The sequence below is a fragment of the Cupressus sempervirens genome, chromosome 7 (genome assembly GCF_028749045.1).
Source record: "Cupressus sempervirens isolate cs-2001-9-10 chromosome 7, ASM2874904v1, whole genome shotgun sequence".
NCBI lineage: Eukaryota > Viridiplantae > Streptophyta > Pinopsida > Cupressales > Cupressaceae > Cupressus > Cupressus sempervirens.
In genome coordinates, this window is record NC_143124.1 from 793,551,631 (window position 1) to 793,577,264 (window position 25,634).

General features: G+C 35.2%; 1 protein-coding gene across 1 annotated transcript in view; it reads right to left on the bottom strand.

The window, feature by feature from the left end:
• LOC149549741 (U11/U12 small nuclear ribonucleoprotein) overlaps positions 1–25,634 on the bottom strand; it is an 86,245-nt gene that overhangs the window by 27,655 nt on the left and 32,956 nt on the right. The window contains exon 5 of the mRNA XM_089793020.1: positions 9,824–9,889. Coding sequence (XP_089649146.1) covers positions 9,824–9,889 — 66 coding nt within the window. The remainder of the gene's footprint in view (positions 1–9,823; positions 9,890–25,634) is intronic.

The following is a 25,634-nucleotide window of genomic DNA, read 5'->3' on the forward strand; positions in this document are numbered from 1 at the left end:
AGACAGCAAGGTGCAAGTAGCCCTTTTAACAAGACAGCAAAGAGTAGGGAAATTTGTAACAAACATACCAAAATTAAATTGTTCATATTATTGGACGCTCACGATATTCATTGTAGACTCAGTTATTGGATACACAGCTCAGAGGCTGGATGTGGAAACGATCTGCTGTGGATGCAAATTCGCTGCAGTACCTAAGGAAGCAAACAAAGTCTTCCACGGTAGATAGATTTTGCTTTAGATTTTGAAACCTTCGAAAAAGAGTTTGTGTATAATCTACAAGTAGAAATTTCTCTTTCAATTTCTTCTCCCTCTTTTCCCAAGTTCTTATCTTCTTATTTCCCTTTTAGGTTTTTCGATGTGATTCCACTAGATCATTGCATGCCCTTTTAACTTTGTGCATAAATTTTACTTTAGTTTCCTTCGTCATATGCTTCCATTCAATGAACTTCCCCATGTTGTTTGCCAATCTATCAACTCCTCTCGTTTAAAACTACCTGAATACTCTGTTACTTCAACTTTGATGTCATCATTTCTTCCTTCTAATTCCTTAAGCATGCTCTCCTTAGATGTTTTTCATCTTCTTCGGCTTCTGCATGTTGTTCAACTCCTCTTCCATGGCTTAGTTCGTCATCCAATTCCAAATCATCTCCTCTTTGCATTGTTAATCAATTTGTCTGCATTTCAGCAAGATCCACTACTTGAATCTGGTGCATTTGCATGTCTCTATGCATCTATGTAATACCTCTTCCTCGTCCTCTCCCAGCCATCTTCTTGCTCTGATACCAGATGATGCAATCAGATTTCAACCATTAACAGTATCATAGGAGAAAGCAAGATACATGGTAAATTTCAAAGATCAGAATTAAATGCTTCTTCATTATTCTCCAAACTACTTTTCTGCTACAACGAAAGAAAATGCCAATTTAACCACCATTCGAAAATTCCCATTTTTAGCAGATGTTCACAAAATTTGTTCTTTGCTATTGTTAATAATGATAGCCTCGTTCAGATAAACATGAATGATAATTATCAATAGAATGATCTATGATTCTATGGATGCATGTATATCAATATAAATTGAGTATATTGATATACATACATGCATAATTATATATTAAACCATAAAACATTAAATTGATTATTTGAGAAGCAAACTATCATTCATGATATCAACCTGGCAAATGATCATCATTACTGTTACTTTCCAAGTATAAATCTGCAGTTATCGATCTCCATTAAATCGATATTGAATATCATTATCATTTACATTTAAATGAGTATCGAATTAATCAATATTGAACATGATTACTGTCATTGATACTATGTTTTGATCAAGATAAATTGCATTGATTAATATCAGATTCGTATCTGATAATATGTGTTATATTACCGATAACAATTGCCTGAGTTTAGTTTGTGTAAGTCACCGATTATGAGAGGTGCCTATACATGTTGGTGAAGAGATGGGTCTGCAAATATATGGAGACATGTCTATCAATCAACAAGTCTCATCAAACTAAAACATGTATATGTGTGTGTGTGTGCGTGTGTGTGTCAAATCAGATCGATGAATGACAAATATAGAAAAACACTAGTGCAAGTCATTTGGAGTTCAATCTATTTTTCTTATACTCAGAAATATGCATAGTTACACCGCCCTGGGGGACAGGGGAACAAGGGAACGGAGGGGACAAGTTTCCAGGACGTGGGGACAGAGGAGCCTTAATTTGGGGATGGTGGGGAACAATGGCAGGGGACGGGGGGGCTGTATATATTATACACATTGTACTTAAAATGCTAGTTATGAAAAGATGTATTGCAATATAAGATATAAAGATGTAGAAGAGTAAATACTTGAACATTACATTGAATTGGAACATCGAACATTGAACATAAATAGTTGAATCGGCAAATAGTCTGTAAAAACCCCCACTATATGGGTCACCAAAAGTCAATACTGGATTGGGACAATTCGTCAAATGCTTATCATGTAACCTTCAGTTGGCATTATTTCCAGCGAAATGCACCAAGTAATATAGTTGTAACAAAATGGATAATATTACCAGCAATATTCAAAAAAAAGAATCTTATTGCAATCAAATCCTTACAATATTCATTAACAATTCAATCAGGGAATAACAGAGCCCGGACTGAATATAGATAACTAGAACAATATCAAAAACCTGAGTTTGTTGTCTCCATGAGTTCAGAATCTGCCTTTACCCGATCAGGAAAGAATGCTGTTGCTGCCAACCTTTACAACCCACTGTTCGGGCCTGTGCACAATCGCTCCAGTATTGGTGATGGTGCTGATCGGTTCTGAATTAGAATGAGCTCTGTGGTCGTTCCAGCTAACCGAGTTTGCTTTCCGCCAAAACTGGTCAAAGATCGCTACTCATTCCCACGGAATTATTCATGTCTGTGATTTCCAAATTCCAAATGATGATAGTCCCTGATGATCCAGATTGTATTGGAAACCTTCCCTTAACCGCCTGCCAGCACTATGTTTTTTTTATGTAATTCCAAACCCTCGACGGATCCTGATCGAATTCCTCTGCACTGGTGCGATTTGCACACCTTTTTAATTGATGTTTTCGACCTGAGTCCATCTGCTGTGACCTGCGATTTAATTTATTTTTTCCTCCATACTCCCCGATATTGGTCTTAATGATACTGAGACGCTGCTGGAAGGAAGGATGGTAAAATGGATCTGGAATTTGTTAATCTCCCACCCCGGTCTGTTCACACCTTGTCTTCCTTAAATACATTCAAATCTCCCACCGAAAAATACCCAATCCTGGTGTGGACTGAGCCGTCTGGGTTCAGGTAAGACCAGGTAATTATTTGCATACAAATTCGTCCAGGTAAATACGTTTCCAGTTTCCTTCAAGCTGCCCCAGTCCGACAATATTTAATCCCTTCCTCTGATGTCAATAAACCACAAAATTTGGCCTTAGGCCACAAATCTCTGCTCAAGTGAAATGACTGTGGCGTCACCTCCGATTTTGCAATAATTTGGGTGATATTCCACACCCTCAAAATTGCTTATCAATGGGAGTTATCGTTCCCAGAGATGATCTGAGAATTTTCAGACCAAATGACTACAAATCGCTCCAAAATGGAATAGAAGTCGAATCCACAAAACCGCTTGCCTCCAATGAGTGCCCCCGGCCCTCTATTTATTTACCTTTTTGAGAAGTTGCTGGAAGCTTCTAGAACATCTTGTTATAATAACTTATTATAATGCACTTTATTATTAATTAACTTTATAAAATTAAATAAATAACTTTATAAAGTTAAAAGTGCAATCTCAATTCGACATTAGAACAAGTAGGCCCCACTTACTGGATTATAACTCTCTGAGAGCAAGAATGTAATCACCCGGCAACAGAATGACTCTCTCTCCAAAATCATTTGCCTACGAGAGTCAATGATAGGCAAATCTACTGTAGAAGTTATGTCGCTAGAAACGGGACATGACATAGTCAACACCAGGACTTCCTCCACCCTTAGCAGAGGTGGCAGAATCTAGTGGCACAGCTAGGGACAGGGGGACAGAGTCCCCAAGTCCCCGGTGCATCCCTGTCTCCAGGAGATGGGCACTGGTTTATGGGGGTGGGGGGTGGGCAAGGGAACACATCTCTGTGTTACTATGGAAATGTGTGGTTCAAATTCAAAAATAATTGAAGTATTATCAATATCAAAATTATCTACATTTCTTGTGAAATAGCATTGTCTCATTATTCTAGCAGCACCCTGCAAAGAATCATAAGTTAGTAAGAGCATCATTCAAGATATAATAAAATTAAAAGGATATCTATATTCCTACTCAACTATAAATCTAATCTACTTAAACATGGTATCAGAGCACAATTAAGGAAGATCCTATTAGATTTGAGATAGCCTATGGTTGAAGTATTGGTATTTTGAGATTTGCTTTAGCATTGTTAGTAGTGATTTCTTTTGGATGGAAGCATTAGAAATTTCACAAAAAGCAAGAAACATTGGAGGGACATTTTCATATATACAGAAGCTAAGTAATAAGCAATTCTCTTGATACTGACTGGTCATTACTAACGGTGATGTAGAAGTAGAGAAGGGTGCCAACTCATACGGCACCACACCATTACTATCTAAGACGTTTAAAGCACCCAACTCAGCATACTGAATGAATAAGGAAGAAATTACATCTGATATTACTTGGTCCACAAACTGTAAAAGAGTGCCACTAGAGAATAGGTAAAACAGAATTCATTCTTAGCAATAAGATGCATCCACCAATACAAAGCCATTGAGAATCGAGGTATAGACAGGTCAACTTGAAATAGTGACTAGACAGAGAAAGTATCAATCAATACACACTTCATCATTATGACTGAAGATGGAACATACTTCATATACCCGGCGGCTACTATCTCTAAGACAAACGATTGCAAGAGGAGTATCGTCTTAGACTTTGATATCAAGAAGTATGTCAATGGGATACACAGACGAAGATGGCCATACATATCACCAATTATTGTATTTTTAGAATATTTGGCTATCAATAAAGTCAAGAGTAATATTTAATTAAGTGCATCGAGTCTTTGTGCCTAAAGGAAACCATTAAACAAATATATATGTATCCCACGATTAGTATTTGGCATAAACATACCCCAACAATTTTTGGGGGGAAAATAAAGATTTTGAAGACTACAGCCAAATTCAAATATGTGGGAACTTCATTTAACGAGTTGCTCAAGATAAGAATTTAAAATATATACCATAAAGGTAGCTGTAATAAGGTGTTACGAAGGAGGATCCAATTTTCAATTCTTCTTATGATCGGTGTTGAAGACTATTTTCCATGTCGAATAAACATATAGTGTGACATATAGCCCTGGTATAACCTTAGAGGGTTGATATAAATGCTGTGAGAATTGAGAGTTATATTGGACAATGGCTGCAGTGACTTTGATGGAAGCATTTTGACACAATTTCGATGATCTCATTTTAATTGTTGGTTGGAGAATCTCGGGCATTTTGAGAATGAGCAGCTACACACTCTAAACTGAATGGAAGATATCATGTCACGATAGTGTTAACTGAATTGAATTCCTCATAGGTGATGAACTCAAAGCTCTGCAATTTGAGTCAAGTGTGTAGTGGAAGAAACGAACAAAGAAGAGAAGCTCACACGAATCATCTCCTAGATTCTGACTATGCATTGCTGCCCCTGAATGAACAGTAATGATTGTCCTGGCTGCTGTGAATGCATTAACCATGAGAAGCATGGTTATTGGAATGGATATCAGACCGTATAAAGCTGTGTGAGGGGTGTTGTGAACATTCGCATGGTTGTTAGAAACTTAACATCTGCATGATTACCGTGCTTTTAATCTTTAGTATGACTGTTTGGAAGAAGTCAGGTTTGAAGAGGGAATCGAAATAATACCTCAGCTGTTCCAATATTGGGAGTGATTTAGATGTCTGTGTTTTGAATGTATTTAAGTTCAATACTTCCTATATAGCTTACATGCTGTGAGGAAGGGGAAAGCTATGTTAAGTCATTAACAGATTTTCACAGAGAAGACGATCACTTCTATATAAATAAATTCAATATAGCAAGCTCCATCTACTCAGAGGGTTATGTGTGGATAAGAAGATAAAGACTCAGCTATAGGACTAACTCAATGGGTATTGACAATAAAGAGATAAGTATTATATGCTTGTATAATGTCCATGAACTTTTTGAGTTATTAATTTATATTATAACATTGACATAGTGAATCTTGTATGCTTCTAGCATTGATATTGCCCTTTGGGTTAGTTTAGTTCTATGAACTATTTGAAATCTCTCTCTGAAATGCTTTGAAGATAGCTCACAAAGCATAAGAGATTGCATTCAAGGGAGAAAGAGATTGATGCTTACAGTCATGAGACTCAGTTGATGGCTGAAACATTTCTTCAAAAAGAGGAAATAAAATTTAGAGGGAATCTGGCACATTCATCAGAGGTAAACTTGGAAGTCAAGAGGTTGATGCATGTTCTTGGAGCTTCAGAAGGGAGACATATTTACATGAATGTCCGGTGTAGCCAAATCTGACAATAAATTCACAGTTTATTACATTCACTCATGTTACCATGGAATCAAACAAGTACATTTGTGTACGGGAAGTTTCTCTTGTGAACAATGTTGTGATTATTAAACTAATAAATCATGTGCCCGATGTTGAGCCTCTTGGAACAAGATATTTTCCATGTTTTCCATGATTGGAGTATACGAATAGGGCATACCTCCATTACAGAGGGAGCAGCTTAAGGAACTACATCAGTTAACATCTGACAATATTGATTTAGAGGGAGTAGACCATGTCGAGATGGTTTCACTAACATTCAGTCAAGGTACATTATCACTAAAGAACTGATGACCGATATTCTCGCCAAGCCTCATGCTAGAGAAAAATTTGTGTACTTCAAAGATAAGCTTGATACATTGGAAAATGAAGCCTTGGCTGAAAAGGAATTTCAGCAACAGTGATCTATTTATTGTATCTTTATACATTCATCCCTTCGAGAGAAAATTTTGATGTGAAAGTCCTTGTTTCCACTCTCTGGAATGAAACATGGTGGATCCACGCTCTAATATGTTACATGGTGGATGTCATGTGTATAAGTCCATGACTTCATTTGTTCAATAATTAATGAGCCCCTATGAACATTATTAAGAGTTGATGATCTCTCAATGATGAACACTTGTACGTCTTACTATTATTGTGAGGTGAAGATCTCAAAATAATGGTGGATATCATGTATGGTGATATCTATGAGAATCCATAATGGTGGATATCATGTGAAGTGATATTTATGCAGAACCATAAGTAATGGATATCACGTGAGGTGATATCTATGAAAATCCATTATGATGGATATAATGAGACTTGATATCCGTGGACATGTCATGATAGTTGATATCTCTTAAGTAATATTAACCAAGTGGTGGATATCATGAGAACTAATATTTATGGATAGCCACAATGAGTTATATTACTGGGATATTTCATGGTGGATATTATGTGACATAATGTTTGTGGATATGCCATGAGCAGATATCCTTATGGTAGGCATCATGCGATGCCTATGCACATACCAAAATGGATATTGTGAGTATGGTGAATATCACATGACTTGATATTCATGGACATGTCATTACTCCTAATATCACAGTGAGGTAACATCATTTATTGTGGATATCATGAGACTTAATATCTGTGGATGTGCCATAACTCCTAATATCACATTGAGGTGTTACCTCCTATACTAAGTCACAAGATTCGCCGAATTTCATTCATGAAGTTCGAATTTCAGCGAATTTTTATCCTTTCTGAACTTTATCCAAATTTTATGATATTCAATATAATATTGTTATTTATAATAAGATTATTTTATTTTAAAATAATATTAACCTATTTAGTTTAATTATTTAGCAAAGTTAAAATATTTTGACAATTTCGAGGATATATTACTTATATTTAAAAATAGATAAATATATATAAGTTCAATTTAATGTCGATTTTTTTTCCAATTATTTACCCTTGCCGAATTTGAATTCGAGCCTTGTGACTTAGCTCCTATATATCACATTGAGGTGATAATTACTTTGATATCTCTTTGTCACAATAAATGGATCTAGTGTGTTAGATACTTGGATTAAAAAAATTCTCTTCCCTAGCTATGACGAGTGTTAATAATGATAGCTTCTGTCAGAAAACATATATGATAATTATCAATGGAATGATCTATGATTCTATGCATGCATGTACATCAATATACATTGAGTATATTGATATACATACATGCATAATTATATAATAAATCATAAATCATTATATTAATTATTTGAGAAGCAAATTATCATTCATGATAATCAACCTGATAAATGATTTTTGTTACTGTTATTTTCCAAGTATAAATCTGTAGTTATCGATCTGCATTTAATCAATACTGACTATCATTATCATTTACATTTAAATGAGTATCGAATTGATCAATATAGAACATGATTACTGTCGTCGGTACTATGTTTCGATAAAGATACATTGCATTGATTAATATCAGATTCATATCTGATTATGCGTGTTATATTACTGATAACAATAGGTTGAGATTAGTTTGTCTAAGTCACCAATTATGAAGAGGTGCATATACATGTTGGTGGAGAGTGGAGACATGTCTATCCATCAACATGTCTCATCAAACTAATACATATATCTCAAATCAGATCAATGAATGACAAGTACAGAAATACATTAGTGCAAGTCATTTGGAGTTTGATCTCTCTTTCTTATACTCGGAAATATGTGATTCGAATTCAGAAATTATTGAAGTATTATCAACATCAAAATTATCTACATTTCTTGTGAAATATCGTTGTCTCATTATTCTAGCAGCAACCTGCAAAGAATCAGAAGTTAGTAAGAGCAGCATTCAAGAGATAATAAAATTAAAAGGATATTTATATTCCTACTCTACTATAAATCTAATCTACTTTAACAGCCATTTTTGGTAATTTGTAAAACCATCCCAAAAACTACAAAAATTCCCAATTACTTACATGCATAAAAAGAAAGGCCGTAAAAAGTTTTAAAACTAGAAAATCCTTTAAAAAAAAAAATTAAAAGTTGATTTTGAAGCCCTATATAATGGAATTTGACCCAAAGATGTGTTGAGATTTGGTCCAATAGGTTCTATTGGTGTATTGATGAACTCTTGCAGGCACATCTGCTTGCAAAATTTCAGCACAAATGAACAACCAAGTCAAAACTTATGACTATCAGAAGTCCCTGAATCAATAATGAAAAAGCATATAAAACAAATGAGTAAACAATATATCCAGTCCCTTTATACCCCAAGTGTCTCAGAAATACATTAGGCAAACCCAAGATGTACCCAAGCGAAATCAAGGGCACCCACCACCAATAAACCCCCAGAATTTTATTTAAATAAAATTAAAATTAATTAAAAAACTAACCTAAAAGCATCTACTCATCCTAAAGTAAGAGTGTAACACTTTATTCAACACATTTGACAAACACAAAAGACCAAAACTGTTATTTTCCCTGTAGCTATCATTTTTAAGTCTTGAAGGGTGATTATGTTTTACAAAAGTGAGGACTACAAAAGAGTTCTTGGCAATTTTTCTTTATATCCAATGAATTAAAATGCTGTGTTCTCAAGTTATGACATCAACTGGTGACATACCACACTCAGAGTACTACAATATCATCTGATATTTGTATGCAAATCTGAAATTACCATAATTAATCCATTTTCATTATGATGCTAAAAATCAGCCAACATAACATGCTAAACAACAACTTATGTGAACTTAAAAAAACTGTAAATAAAGTATATCATCACCATAAGGTAGCAGCAAAGAAGTACAAATCAGCAACATAAAGGCATAGCATGACAGAGGATTTATGTGGAAAGACCCTTGCAGGAAAAAACTCCAACCAAGACGTAATTTTTTTTTTGGTTTTATCAAAACAGAAAGCTAAAAGATCTCCTTCATTATTGAATAGAAGAGTAATAACATAATAACAGAAAATTGGTATAAGCAAATTTACCTAAAAATCATCAAATCGGGCTTTTGAGAAAGATGGGAATTAGCTTTTTTGTACAAAAAATCAGTCCTCGAAAGAAAACTTTAAAACCAGGACAAAGCCCACAAAATTGACTTTCATTTTACATTTTCTCTTCAGTACTATTTTCTTATATCCCTCTTTCTTTCAGTTTTCTTAGTCTTTTTCATAGTGTTTTGCTTGGAGAGTGCAAGCCATACCTCTGATTCCAGCCTTTGTTTCTCCTCTTTAGCTTTGATTTTTGCAATCTCCTTCATCTTCTCCACCTGCAGATGGCATCCCAAAAAGTGATCAGAAGATTGAAAATCAAATTTTATATTCACAAAAAATTTGCAAATAAATGAGGCATTGCAATACTTATAAGAATTAAAAACTGCAGTAAATATACAGAAAATTTGTGCACACATGCAGAAACATCAATAATCATTTGGAAATCTACCTGGCCATACCCTAAAAACTTGCAACCTTAATTGTCTTCAGAAGTATTTAAAATATCATACTATTATTTGGAAAAAAGTTGACTAAAATGGCTTGTCTTGGAAAAAAAAAAAACAAGTAAATGAAATAAAATAACTTAACTCATTATCCATTTCTTATGATATATTACACATTTTTAAAACACTCCCACACATTCTATACCTCAGTTCACTATGTCTTCATTGACTGAAATAAACAAGCTTGCCTTGTAAAGCTCCATTCCCTAAACAAACTACCTTTCTATATAAACTTACCTTGCCAACCTCCACTTCAATAAGATGTTTCAAAGATCATGATGGAAGTACAAATCAATAGATGCCCATGGTTATCAAAATCAAAGTAACAAGAATTGAGATCGGATCGGAATCAGCAACGCTGAATCGAATTGTGAATCGGGCATGATTTGGAATCGAATCGGCCACGAATCGGCAAATTTAAAAAACCCTTGAAATTTAGTAACTTATTTCATAAACCCTTTATCACTGATTCGATTCACCGATTCACAAAAAATCATTTGGCTTGAATCAAATCGCTCAATCGGGTGAATCGCGTGAATCGCCGCAATTCTTGGAACTATGAGATTCAAAATACATAGCTTCAAAGACAAGCAAAACAAATAGAAAGAGAAAAGTAGGTATAAGGACTATGAGAAACTTTTTAACACCGAAAACTATCATATAAAAGTGTGAAATCAATTTAAAGCTCCTCGTGTCCACAGCCTTTGTAGCATAAATACCATCCTCCTCTTGTAGCATGACATTGATCTTTTGTCCATCATCTTGATGGTATTGTAAGTATTACTTTACAGAGAAAGTTGCAAAGGTTCTCAATGCAATTGAAATCATAATCAAACATATTTAATCAAAATTCCCGAACTTGTTGGGAGTCAACCGAGTTGGCAAGCTAGGTCAACCCAGCAAAGTTACGCCAACTCGGCTCACCGAGTTTTGGTATGCCAACTCGACTCACTGAGTTTTGGGGCATGACTTGGCCAACTCGGTGAGTTGCCATAACTCACCGAACTCATCAGGTCCGAGCATGCAAAACTCGGCCAACGGCAGTGCCAAGTTTGGTATTTAATGAACAATAACAAAAAAATTTATAGTTTTTCATACATTTCTTTTTGTTTTAACTTTTAACCCCAAAAAGTCTTCTAATAGCTTGGTATGGGAAGAAGAGAGGAAAACTGAGACGGGAAGAAAAAGAGAAGCCATAGTTTTGCAACCAGCAGGGAAGAAGAACATCAAGGACACCACAAATCACTTTGGAGAGGCCATAAGCTTGCATTGGGACTTCTCAACTCATTTGCAAGAGGTAAGTGTTAATCTTTGTAGATTTTGATGATTATTTTCTATATGCTAATGTATTTCCATTGTTTGTTAATTTTTTTTAGTTTAAGTTTCTAAATCTTGAACACGTTTTTTATTAAATTGCATAAGAGAAGTAGAATGATAGAAAAGTCCAAAGTGCAAACCCTACGATTTTTTTAAAACAAATTTGTAAACATTTATTTACAATTTTTTCTCAAAAAAATGTAGGGTTTACTGTTTTTTTATTAGTTTATAACTTTGTAAAAATTTTAATTTTTCTTACTGCAATGTTGTTTTTTTGAGGATTGCTGAAAATGTAATAGCACCGTCATAATGTTTGGTATGTGTGTTCCAATGACAACAATTTCACTCTTATTTATATTATGGATGAGACATGGAAAGGCATGTCCCCTCATGGGACATGTCTATCCATTATTATCTTATTAATAGAATAACAAATGATTATTCAAATATATAATATCTCACATAATAATAGTATATATTTAACCATGGAGGGAACTCCGTAGTTAAGCACGCTCGAGCTGGAGTAGTACTGGGATGGGTGACCTCCCGGGAAGTCCTGGTCCTTCACCTCTGTGAGCATCACCTAAATCCAATGAGTGTTGAGGGTTCCATTTATTCTCATGAGAGATGGATTCATGTGTGAATCACTACTCATGATATATGGGTCAATGAGTTTGACTCAAAAAAACTACACAATTAAATCCTAATAACAATATCACAATATAAATTTAATTTATATATATATATATTTTTGTGCGTGTGTGTGTATATATATATATATTTATGTGTGTGTGTGTGTATCTCATACACAAATTTATATATTGGCACTTTAGTCTCATAGTTTATCCAACTGAAGCTATCAAACATCAACACTCCCTCTCAGCTAGGGAGGATAAACACATGACCATATATTACCTCAATGTAATATAAGAACATCTTTAATCAAAAAATATTCAATATTTTGATATCATGAGTATTGGCCTTCATAATATCAACACATGATATTCACCAAATACTCTAAGTAATGAAGATAAGAGTAATAGCCTCCTAAATGTCAACTCATGTGACATTCAACAAGTACTCTTTGAGGAATGGTGTCCTGAAGTCGAGTTGCAAGACGTTCACCAAGTACTCTGAGTAATGGCCACCTGAACATCAAGTCACGTGATATTCACCAAGTACTCTACGTAATGGCCTCTTGAACATCAATTTGCATAACATTCACCATGTGCTCAAAATGTTCATGGGGTATGTGCATATGCATTCTCATAATGCTTACCATATGAATAGTCATGATCTATTTAAGGAACTTAATCCACCATGCAAGTTATCATCTATAGTGATTTGCTTAGACATCATAAGATGTCCATCACAATAGAAGGCCATGGTCTGTTTGAGGAACTTAATCCACCATGCCAGTTTACAATCTATTATGAACTGTTTCAGACATCAAAAAATGTCTATCACAATAGAAGGTTAAGTTATTGAGAGATCGTCATCTTTCAGTAACTTCTACAAATACAAGTGATAATCATTTGGATGTCGCCACTTCCTCATGATGTACACAGGGGGTAGGTCCATTAAAGTCATATAGTCACACACAAGGACATTCGAACTCCCTTTAAATATCAATCATCTAAGCTCCTTATCCAATGTCTCTTTTCCTGTAATAACATTCTCAGAGGAAAAGATCAAAGCAAATAGCTCTTATAATACATATTGAAAATATTACCAATCAAAAAAAAAATGTATTGAAAATATAAATGAGAATATTAACATTAATTAGGATGTTAGCAAAATTACTCTTACTTATTACTAACAATAACATAAATAATTTTAACTTAACTCTTTATTTTATATTTCCAATAATAGAAGTAAGATAACATAATACTCAATCTTTAGATTTCATACTCCATTAATGAATCTCTTTATGTTTAACAAACATTATATCAAATTATTTAATATCATTTTGAATGAATGTATAAAATTAAAATGCCACATATATTCTCAATTATAATATCTTATATAATATTCATTATACATTAAGGATATAAAATGAACGTTACCCGTAAAGCATACCTTATTACTTGCCTTTATTGGCTCAGTACCTGATGCCTCTATAAACTCCCAATATTTTGTCTTCCCCACTAAAGCAAGTATCACTATTATTCATTTTGACCTCTTATGGGGGGTGGTGTCGGTTCGAGGCCCTTTCACTTGGTGAAAGTGTACCCTCAAAGAAAGTGAAACCATCGCAAACAAGAAAGCACACTCATGCCATGTGAGAATGAATACATAGCTCCAATTTTATTGAGGTTCAACATTGAGCCCATGATGGTAGTTGCATCAAAGCTCTGCACAATTTGTATGCCCAGTACAAGAAGACTTCCACATACTTTGGTCTTTGAATATTAATCTATCACTCCAATATTTGAAAGGTTCTTCTATACTTCGGAACAATACTTTTATTGTTTTTCTTACATTCTTGTCGTCAAGGTATATACCTTAATTATTCTTCATAAAAACTTTGGGCAAGGAGCAACCATATAATGAGTAAGTCTACCTATTGATATCAATCTCATATCACTCATATATATAATAATAAGTTTTTGTGTACATGTATCGATCTACATTGTCAATTTAGGTTTGAGGCTTAGTCTTCACAAATTTTATATACTGAAATATCTTATCCTCTCTTGAACAAAGTCTCATGTATGCTAAGATTGCTAGAAGATCATACGATGACTCCAAGGTTCCTTCAATGTCAGGTCTTGACTGTGGATAAGCCCGATGGTTGATGTGATTTGCTAATGATCACAAGGGGCCTTACGTGTGTTTACTTAGATTCATTTGAAGACATACTGGATGTGGGAACTATCTAAAGGTTTTGTGTTGAAGTACATTTTTTGGTTTTCACGAAATATACGGAAATGAAATGGGATAGGGTTTAGAGATTCTAATCTATTCTTAAGGGAAGTGGTGACAACAGATAGTACTCTGGTGGACAAATTCCTCAATTTACCAAGCTCTGCTTCGCCAAGTTATACTATAACTACACGTGAACTAGTGCAATCTTCAAGAGTTATGCAAAAGATTTTCATACCACAACATACACCATAAAGAACAATGTATATGAAAGATAGAAGTGAAATATATGCATGAAAGGGGTTCAGGCTAACTTTGCACAACGATTTAGAATCATTAAAACGTCAAAAGTATGAACCAAAGGAATCCATCAATACACCATTATATTCTCCATTACAATCACAACACTTTAACTAAACTAACTTAATCTAAATGAGGGAATTTAAGAGAACAAGCAAGCACCAAGACACATCAAGTATTCACCAAGCTTCAATGAAAACTCTATTATCTCAGTAGTTCATAGCAACAATCTCATAAAATCCTCTCTTTACAAATGAGAAGTGAGGCCTTTATATAGGTCTTTGATTACAACGGATGGCCCCAATGATCACAATAACCAATGGCCCAGATCATGCCACATCAACCCTAATTAGGGTTAGGAAAAAGAAAAGGAATCTACATTAATGCAATAAGAAATCCACTACCATAGTGGGTAATAAACGCTCACTGTGCATTAAATGCATCTATCCTTGATTCCCACGCTTGAAGACATGAAATCGATCCAACACTGTCTCCAGCTCCTCTATACTGATGCTTGGTGCCGATTCTTGCTTGAATTCTAGAACTACAATAGCTCTTTCTGCTTTTCCCAAGCTTTCCTCCCAATCTGGTAGCAAGTCCTGAGTAGTGTGCATTGTATTCGAGAAGATGGAGAAGTTCTCAAAATCGTCTCTTTCATAGACATTTAGTTGGAAGAATTCCTCTAACTTGACTTTTAGATTATCAGTTGTAATTTCTTCTTCCACCAATCTCTGTGATAACAAGGATGCAACTATGTTGAATATCCCCTGCTTGATGTTGTCAACAATCTTCTTCCATTGAGTGGGTTCCTTGGAGAAGCTCTCAAACATTTCCTTAGTTGTGATCACTGCACTATACCATCGAAGATAGTCGACATCCCCCTTGCTAATAACTTGACCATCAATCAATGCTTTCTTTGGGGTCTCCATCAGATTCTAAATGTCAGAAATCACTTCATCTTGGTAAATATGTTCATCCTCCCATGATTCCTCCATGCATTGGATCCTGGAGAGTGCAACTAATGCCCTACTATGCACTTGCACTAATTCTTCTGCATGTTTGAAGGCTACCTCCTGAATTCCTTCGACCCAGACCTTTGCACCTTGAGCAATCTGCTTGATCCTATCAATGTCATCTACCACTTCAGTGGAAACACTCGTCAGAGGGACGAATGATGGACCTTCCTCTCTTACTGGATGAGGCAAGCCATTGATGTACTCACATAAGGCTCTAATCTCTCTTTTTTGTTTCTCGTACCCTTCTTCCACCTTCTTCAATCTATCCTTCAAAGCCTGTGTAGAGTCATCAAATTCTTCTGATATTTGCTCCCGGGAGGCACGACCAAGATTTATTTCTATAACATGGTATTCATCTAGAGCAATCTGATTTTTTCTCTTGTCGACCATAGGAGGCGCAATCTACAAGATTTTGAACCCTAATTCTCCTCTGACTACCTTAGTTAATCTTTTTGCTTTCCCTTGTTCTTCTAATCAATTTGCTCAGTCCAAAATTTCTTGTAATTCAATTGCCGGATCAACCTCCCTTTGTTGACTCTTCTGAATTCGTTGCTTCAACCATTCTGGAATGGGTATACTCCGGTCCCTTGGAATCACCAATTGCTCTTTCCTTTGGACTGCTCGAATGTCGATCTCCTCTTCACGTCCTGGACTATCCACTGTTACTTCAGGAATTACGGCTTCAATATTTGGAAGATGTATTGCTACTACAGGAGCCTCTTCCTCTAGTGGACCATCATCGACCTCCATAATTTCTCACTCCAAGATTATAGCAAGACTTTCTTCTGTAGCTATATCTTGATCTTTTCCTCTTTCTTGCACGGATTTTTCATAGGCATTTATAGTTAGTCTATCATGCACTGGCCTATCCAAATTTTCCTCTTGCTCAAATCTCCTGATGCTTGTCTCTACTTCATGCCTTTCAAATGTTTCTATCTCTTGAATGCTCGGAGTGTGACTCGGAGAAGAAGGGGCATTTCCAGATTTTTGCTTCTTCTGTTGAGGCTCTTGGACATCTATCCCACTTCTAGGATGTTTTTCTCGAGCTATCTCTTTCCCTTTCCTAGTTTCTACACCTTCTAATGGAGGTTCTCTTTCTTCAACAGTCCCCTCAGATATTTCTCCCGGTCTTTCATCCCTAAGCAGTTGGTGACCAATCAATCTATATGTGAATCTATTTACTGGTGTAGTTTCTCAAGCTTATGCTCAATCCACCACTTTGGAAAATCCAAGACTAGCTTTGAAAGAGCTTCCAAATTTGTTACCTCTTTCCTTTTCCAATCATATGGTTGAGCTATCATTTCTGGATTGAATCCTTTTCGCATCACGTTTGGATCCTCCATCTGATCAGGAGCCCGGAATATGTCGTATGTTCTGATAATGTTCAACGGTAATCTTGAATGCATCTTCATTCTAATCTCATTCTCATCTACAGCATTTGCCCAAAAATTTTCAAGATGAACTTTGTGTTGGTACTTTGATCCTGCTACTAATGTGATCTTGTTGTAGGGATCAAAATCAAGCCTTTTCGGATAAAGCGGAAAACGGAAGAAGTGGAGTTCATCTGATGATCTCTCAACAGCCTTCAGACATGGGCATACCTCAGTTTTTCCTTCTCCTATGGAAATTGGGAACTGCAATCCCAACTTCTTCTTCCCTTTCTAGATCTTGTCATAGGCTGAAAGTTGTCGAGTAAGCTCTAACAAGACCATCTTATCTATTGGGTACCTGGGAAGTTTGTATGGCTCCATGGAGAATCCCTAAACCAGGATGTATGAAAAGGTAGGAAACTGAATTAACCAAGCACCGTAATTTTCCACCAACTTCATCGCACCAACTGACAATCTCATATGTAGTCCCTTTTGTAATTTTCTAACTATGCGCATGGCAAAGGCATCATTAACCCTTATGTAATCATCCTCGGAATATAAATGCAACTGCAAGTAGCATTCATGAACTTTCAAGTGTTGGGTTCTGCTTCCGATCGGTCCTTTGCATTGTAGTCCATCATAATTTATCCTCCATGCTAGCATGTAGATAACATAAGAGCTCATGTAAAATCTCCTTGTATGCTCTAGATTCATCAACTGCTCATTCAAATTGTCACTTATGAGCTCAGCCCAATCTATCTTGTCACCTTCTTCTGTCACCTACGCAACAAAGTGCCACATCCAAGATTCAAATCTATAAGAATGAGGCATGCCAAATATGCAACTCAGCATCATTATCATATCGTTGTATTCCCTCTGCAAGTCAAGCCATATTATTTCCTTAGGAATCTTGGAATGGTGCGATCTATTCTTTTTCAACCATCTTTTGTTGATTATTTCCTCACAGAAATAAAGTCCAGAGGTGTAAATTCTAAGTGCCTGCTCTTGTGTTTTCGTGACCATCCTCGGGTGAGAAGGAATCCCAAATGCTTCAGATATGGATGTTGGAGAAAAATCTGCAAGGATATTTCGTTTAGAATCTCCGATAGTCTTGTCCCTGGGACTATAGTGTTTGGTACATTCCACAATCAACTTCGGATGCTAAAAAGGAGGGAAACCAGCTGCAGCAACAATTCCACTTCTCACAATTCTCGTAGCTAGTTGTATTGGATGATGGTCATTGTATCCAAACATTCTTCGATTGAATTCATTTAAATCAAGGCCGTCAAGGCTTGTATCTCCGATTTACACCCACTTCGACATAATTTTGGATTCGGGAAAGAACCCTCTCCTTTCATCCTTTATCAATTGTCCGCACGTTTCTCTTGTTCCTCGAGGTTTTGCCATTCTTCCTGCAAACGCAAAATGCCCATACGTAAGAATATGCAAAAAAAGCATAAAAAAGCAAAGACAATTTCTCCAAAGGACGAAGATTTTGGAATTTTGTCAAAATTTGTAGATTTTTCTCAAGATTCACAAAGATTTCTCCAACTCACTAAAATATTTCCTTTTGATGAAATTCGGAATCTTACTTGACTAATTCCTCAATGATCTCGAAAATTTCTTCAAAAAATCTCCCTTCTTACAAACTCTTTGAATTTCACTCCTATTCTCAATTCGCTCTTCAAATTTATGGGTGTTCAGAGGGAATGAATGAAAGGGTTTCTTATATAAATCATCCTTCAGAAAAGCTGCCTTCAAAGCTATAGACTAAAATTAGGCAGCTACTTTACTTAGCCACCAAGATTCCCACTTCTGTGTCACTTGTCGCTCTTTTCCTTGTTTTTCAAGAAGTTGCCAATTTGATGTTTTTAGCTTCAGGATGAAGCTAGGTCTTCATTGATCCCATTTTGACTTTTTGGAAATTAATTAATTAATTAAATATCAATTAAAAAATCAGTATTTAATTAATTTCCATGTTTTAATGCAAAAAATCAAATTTCCTTTCAATTTCTTCGAATACTTTATTTTTTGGATTATTTTTGAAAAATCATTAAATTAAACATTAATAAGAATTAATATTTATTTTATTTTATGTAAATCCAAAATCATTTACACAAAAATCCACTTTGAAAAAAAAATGATTTTTAAAATCCGACTTTTCCCTCCTTAGGAATTTTCCGACTTTTTGCTTTTTCCTATTTTGATGGATTTCTTTCCAAATTTTGCATTATTTTCCAAATTTTTTTCCAAATTCCCATTGTTTGGATTTTTCACGAGATTTTTGAAATTTTCAACTTCAGAAATTTTCCAAATTTCAAGCTTCCTCTCAGATTCTTCCAAATTTTCCAATTTTTTGGATTTTTCCAAAATTTTAAGTTTTCAAATTTTTCATATTTTTCTCAAATTTTGAAATTTCAAACACTTTTGGATTTTTAATTTTCACATTTTTTTGAAATTTTTTGCAATGTTGTGGATTTTTTTATTTTTATTTTGCGAAAATAATTCCTTAAATGTCTTCCAATGTGTGAAGAGAATAAGAATTTTGCGAAGATCAAGGGTTTTGCCCACAAGGATAAATAAATGAAATAAATTCAGAGCATAGTGGAAAATGTGCCAAAGAAATAAAGGCAATGTGGACTTTTCAAAACAATTTGGATTTTCTCGTTTTGGGCAAAATCCATAATACAGAGGAATTTGAGCTCCATAAAGCGGTTAACGTGCTTTTTGGTGGGTTGGGGATTTTGTAAGGCAAAGGAAATCCCTCACTGCAAAAAAAATCCACTCCAAGGAACATGGAGAGCGCAACTTGGAGGGGATGTAGAATTTTCCATTGCGGAAGAAAATCTATGAGGTGAGCAAAGGTGCGCTCCACAAATCTCAGTGAGAGCGGTTTGGAGTAAGTGGAGGATTTCATCTCTCTTGGATACTATCCTTGACACGCATAAACATGTGCTCCAAGGATATGGGATAACAGGAGTTTGGGGTAGCCGTGGATACCACTTGTTTTGACCCTTCCCTCAACTCCGCTGACTTGCGCTCCGAAGAATGTGGATTTTACATTCAACACTATCAATTCTGCTTCACTAAAACAGGAAGGGGTCCCAGGCATGGGTGATGAGTGACGAACGGTCACATCACAGCTCATTATCTTCTACGATCAGTGTCTAGTAACATGCAATGGTATTGATCAACCTTGATCAATATAAATATCTCCAATCTGCCTAAAGGCGGATTCGGATACTTTGTATATAGTTCATTGTGTATGAATATTGATTTGCATTTATTAAATGAACAACTCTGTCTATTCTTCATTTCTGGTATCCTCCCCTGCAACTTACGATTACAAGGAACTCTGAAATTTCGTGACTTCAGCATATTTGAGCATTTTACCTTGGAGCAAGTACATTAATCATTTGATGATGCTTATTGCTGCAATGTACACTGACCGTGACTTGTCCACTTTATATACTTCCCCAAATACATTTCTCACCTTTCTTCAACAATCCAAATTTACCTTCTAGTTTGTAATACTAATGTGAAGGAATCTATACTGATTCCACATTGTTTTTCTGAGGATTGTTGCAAATGTAATAGCACTGCCATAATGTTTGGTATGTGTGTTCCAATGACAGCGATTTCACTCTTATTTATATTATGGATGAGACATGGAGAGACATGTCCCAGTGGGACATGTCTATCCATTATTATCTTATTAATATAATAACAAATTATTATTTAGATATATAATATCTTCCATAATAATAATATATATTTAATATATATATATATATATATATATATATATATATATATATATATATATATATATATATATATATATATATATATATATATATATATATTTGCACTTTAGTCTCATAGTTTATCGAACTGAAACTATCAAACATCAACACACATCAGCCTTAAATATTGATTTTTCACAATGCCTCCAAAGGATCCAGCTTGGAAATATACCAAGAAATTTCCTCCCAAAAAAATTAGTCAAACAAAATGTTTTTTTTTTGTAAAGAAATAAATTATGATGGCATTAATAGATTCAAATGTCATGTTGTTTTTATACCTAGGCATGATAATACTGTGCACTAAACAAACTGTCGAGGCAAAACATTTTTGTTATGTCCTCTTAGAAACATGTGAGTTCAAGAAAAGTAACTAAGAAGAGGCAACTCGAAGAGTTAAGTGTTATTGGCTTCGATGCTCCCACATTTGTAGGTTGTGTTGGAGAGGATTCTACTAGGCCTCCCTTTCATCCTAGTGCTAGTGCTTCTACCCCTGATAGTGGCATTATTACATTTCATCCTAGAGTGCAGAAGTCGAGATTGAACAATTATTTTCTGCCACGCAATACTCCTAATGCACAACCCTTCCTGAGAGCATGGGTTGGAACAAGGAGATTCATGATGGTGCCAAAAAATAAATTTGTAATTTTTGGTACTTTTGCAACATTCCATTTATTACAACCAGGTAATTCTTGTTTATTGGTTTGCTTTAAGTTTAAAGTTAAATATTTATATTTATAGTTTGAATTTGAGACTTTCAAGCTGAAGTCTACTTTGTCTAATCATAATCTATTTGTGGTAGGTCTCCTTGTTAGTAAGGCATGATAGATGTAACTATTCGCAGTGCAGGGTTTAAAGCCCTTACTAATGTTGAGTTGAGTGGGCCCTTCTTATTAGAAATGGTTGAGAATAAGAAACTTGGGCTAGAGGGCCACCAACAATCATGGAGCCAAAAGGGTTGCACCATCATGACAGATGGTTGGACGGATAGGAGTATAACACTCGTAAATTTTCTTGTTTCCTACAGAGGTGATTGATCATTCTATTTCCCTACATGCATTGAATAATTTAAATTTTGATTTGTTGAGATCCATGATAATTAATTGTTTTGCTCTATTTACAATTTGTAGGATCCACCATGTTCTTAAAATCTATTGATGCTTCCTCACATGTTAAAAATGCCACATACTTATGGGAGGCTATTGAGGACATCATACAAGAGGTGGAGGAAGAAAATGCGGTACAAGTGGTGACAAATAATGCAGCAAGTTATGTTGTTGCAGATGAACTTTTTAAATTTTGAAATTTTGATGGAGAGACATTTATAAATTTATTTGAAATTTTCTTAACATATCTAAATTTCTAATAAATTTAAAATTACTGCAGATAAACTTTTGATAGAGAGGCACCCAAAAAAAATTGAGCTCCATGTACAACCCATTGCCTTGACCTCATGTTGGAGGATATTGGTAAGCTTGAATGGGTCAAATCGTGCATTGAAAGGGCCAAGAATATTTGCAAGACTATCTACAATCATGTATTAGTCCTTAGCATAATGAAGCAATACACAGGGCAAATAGAGTTGGCTCGTACTCGTATCATGAGGTTTGCCTCAAATTTCCTCACATTGAAATCTTTGTTGACATCAAGGGGAGATTTGAGACGCACGTTTGTTTCAGGTGAGGTGGACTTCCTCATCCTATGCTACGAACACTACAAGGATAGATGTGGCGAATTGCATTTTTGATAAGACATTTGGATCCCTTTTCAAGAAACTTTGGAGGTAAATTTATTACAATTTAACATTTAATATTTACTTGTTCAATAATTTAGTTTTTTCTTTTAATTTATATGCATATTTTTATTTGTTTTGCAACTTTCCAATTTAATTTTTTTTTAATTTTATTTGTGATTTTTAACTTTTTTTTTACATTATATGCAAGTCACTGAATACCTCATAGTTTTCCTATGAGTTGTTGATAGGGAGAAGCTGTAATGTTCCCCCATTTGGCGACATTAGGAAATTAAGGACACCAATTTAATATTAAATTTGACTCATGAGAGCATAATAAAATTTATAAAAAGGGGTAGATTTAATATTATAAAGTGGGAAATAAAAGTGACAAAGGAGGAATAAGATGGAAAGATAGGAGATGGGAGTTGAAGGGTCAGAACTTTGGGCAATAAGAGAAGGAAGACTTCATTCATTTGGATATGCTTGGATTTGGGACTTATTTTTTGGTTTCTCTTTGAAGAACTTTGGGAAGCTACTAGCTTTCTCTAGTTGAGGATCTTGAGGACAGAAACCTTCGAGCTCTTCTTGAGTGGATTAGACGTAGCCCCTATTCATCTTTGTGGTATATTCATATCAGAATTCACACCTCGGATTATAGGTGTTGGTTCCCAAAATCGCAAATTGGAAATCCAAGAGCCTGCCACTTCTCCAATAGGATTCCACAATCAATTTTGGCCAACAAACGAGAATCACCTTGATTCCCCTACACTTTAGGCTCTTCTACACCCAAGCGGGTAGACCTTCACCTCAAATGTTGACTGCTTGGTTCAAGGCTTTTCTATAGCGAATTTAAGCTTTGCGAGTTCGCCTGATGGCAAGGTTTTTGAACTCAATTAATATGGAGTTACATGATAATTTGAAATGAATGTTTTGTATAGGGTTTTAACAATGGATTTGAGGTTTGTAAGAAGGAAGTTACAAATTTTCTAACTTCAAATATAAATCCAATACTTAAATGATAAAAAGATCAGTGCTTTAGCTTATTCGAGCAACATAGTCAACTATAATGAAGATTATAATGTACAACTTTATAATGTTCTATGCACAAAAACTATAAATAGTTTAATAATCAAGACGTGACATATCAATATATACACACAATTCTAAACTAGTTCAAATTGCGCTTTAACTCTTAAGGTCGAGGAGACAAACTGGGCACAGATTCGGAAACAATTAAATATTCACAATATCTACGCTGATCGAGTTTTAAATGCCATAGATGACCTCGTCCACTTATCTGACCAAAATTGTTTACAGAATTAAAAAATGATTATAAAGGACCAATCGACTGCAATTTAATTCTCCACACCATTTAAATAATCAAAAAGCGGCTCATTGAAATATAATATATGAATTTATATTACAAAACCATATTAAAACTCCTTATCCCTTTGTTCAAATGAATATATGAAGATTTCTTCTTCCAAATGTTTTTTTCCGACAATATCTTATTCCATCTTTTGTTTACAAATGTCTCCTTATTTATATCCTAATATAAGGCAAGATGTGACCTTTCAAAATGACAACTCATTTTGCTTTACATGTTAATTGTTTATTCTTAATAATTCTAATTTTAATATTTCTCGAAGCATTACTTCATGCTTCCGCATATCACACTCTTTCACATTATCTTCATTTCACAAATGATTATTAGAATAAATCAATGCTTTCATCCTCACCATCTTAATAGTTTTTGACATATCACAATCGAAGGGTAACATTAGCCACGATAATTAAACTGACGGCACTTCTTCATCTTCATTTCCTACAATGAACCTTTTCATTAACGATCTCCATATATGCAAGGTGTGTAGATGACATCTCTCTGAAGCGATTGATACTCGTCAATTTGTGTATTGCTTTAGATTTTGAACTGCATCTCGCTATGATGGTCTTGGCATCTCTCTGTGAAATAGTAGCGGCTACAAAAGCATCTCTGATCAATTATCTATGCAAATCTTCCCAGCTGCACCTGGACAATATGGAATCCTTTATCATAGCCTAGAGCAGAAGTTATTACTTTATAGATTACTTTGATAATGATCTGCACCAACATATCGCAGTCTTATTGTTTTTCTTTTATATGGTCAATCTTCTTTAATTCCCATCAGCAATCTCTCACAGGGTCTTCCGATCTTCCAAAGGGATGAACGTCTTTGACATCACTGGTCTTTATTAATGTAACTGCATATTCCCGATGCCTCACTATCATAATCTTTGATGCTGCTTTTGGAAGTTGCTTTCAAACTAGTCACTTTTATTTATTTGTCCTCACTCTTGTCTCTATTGCATTTACATGCTGTGTATGATGTTTTTCGTATCACTGAAGGCTCCTTCTGTGCTGACGATAACAGAATAAACCTATTTCATTGTAATGTTTCACAAACCTTCATAAAACTGATGGCTCATATATTTTGTTTTGTTTATTGGTTGTTGTCGGGTATCACTAATCATTTTTGACATCTTTGTCTTTGGAATGTTTTTTGTTCTCAAACATGTACGAATATTTAGTTACATACACCACTATGTGAAAGGTACATACACAGTCAGCTTTTAATGCTGAAAACATTGTAATTTTTAGTGTCAACTCCATATTTGTGTCATCAGGAAATAATGTATCAGGATGTTCCCGACGGTGTATCGAGAGGTTCCCAACGGTGTATCAGGAGCTTCCCGATGGTGTTTCAGGATGTTCCCGATGGTGTATCGGGAGGTTCTCAACGGTGTTTCAGGCTGTTCCCGACAGTGTATCAGGAGCTTCCCGATGGTGTTTCAGGATGTTCCCGACGGTGCATCAGGAGCTTCTCGACGATGTATCAGGTTGTTCTCGACGGTGTATCAGGAGGTTCCCGACGATGTATCGGGAGGTTTCTCTCAGTGTATCGAGATGTGTGCCGTCAGGCCGACATGTATCGGGATGTATCCAGAAGGTTCTATTATTGTAGTTGATATGTTGTATGTGGCCGACGGATACCTTCGAGAAGGTTCCTCGGACAGTATTTATATCTCCCTTCGGGACCATTGTAATCATCATCATGATAACCTAATGTA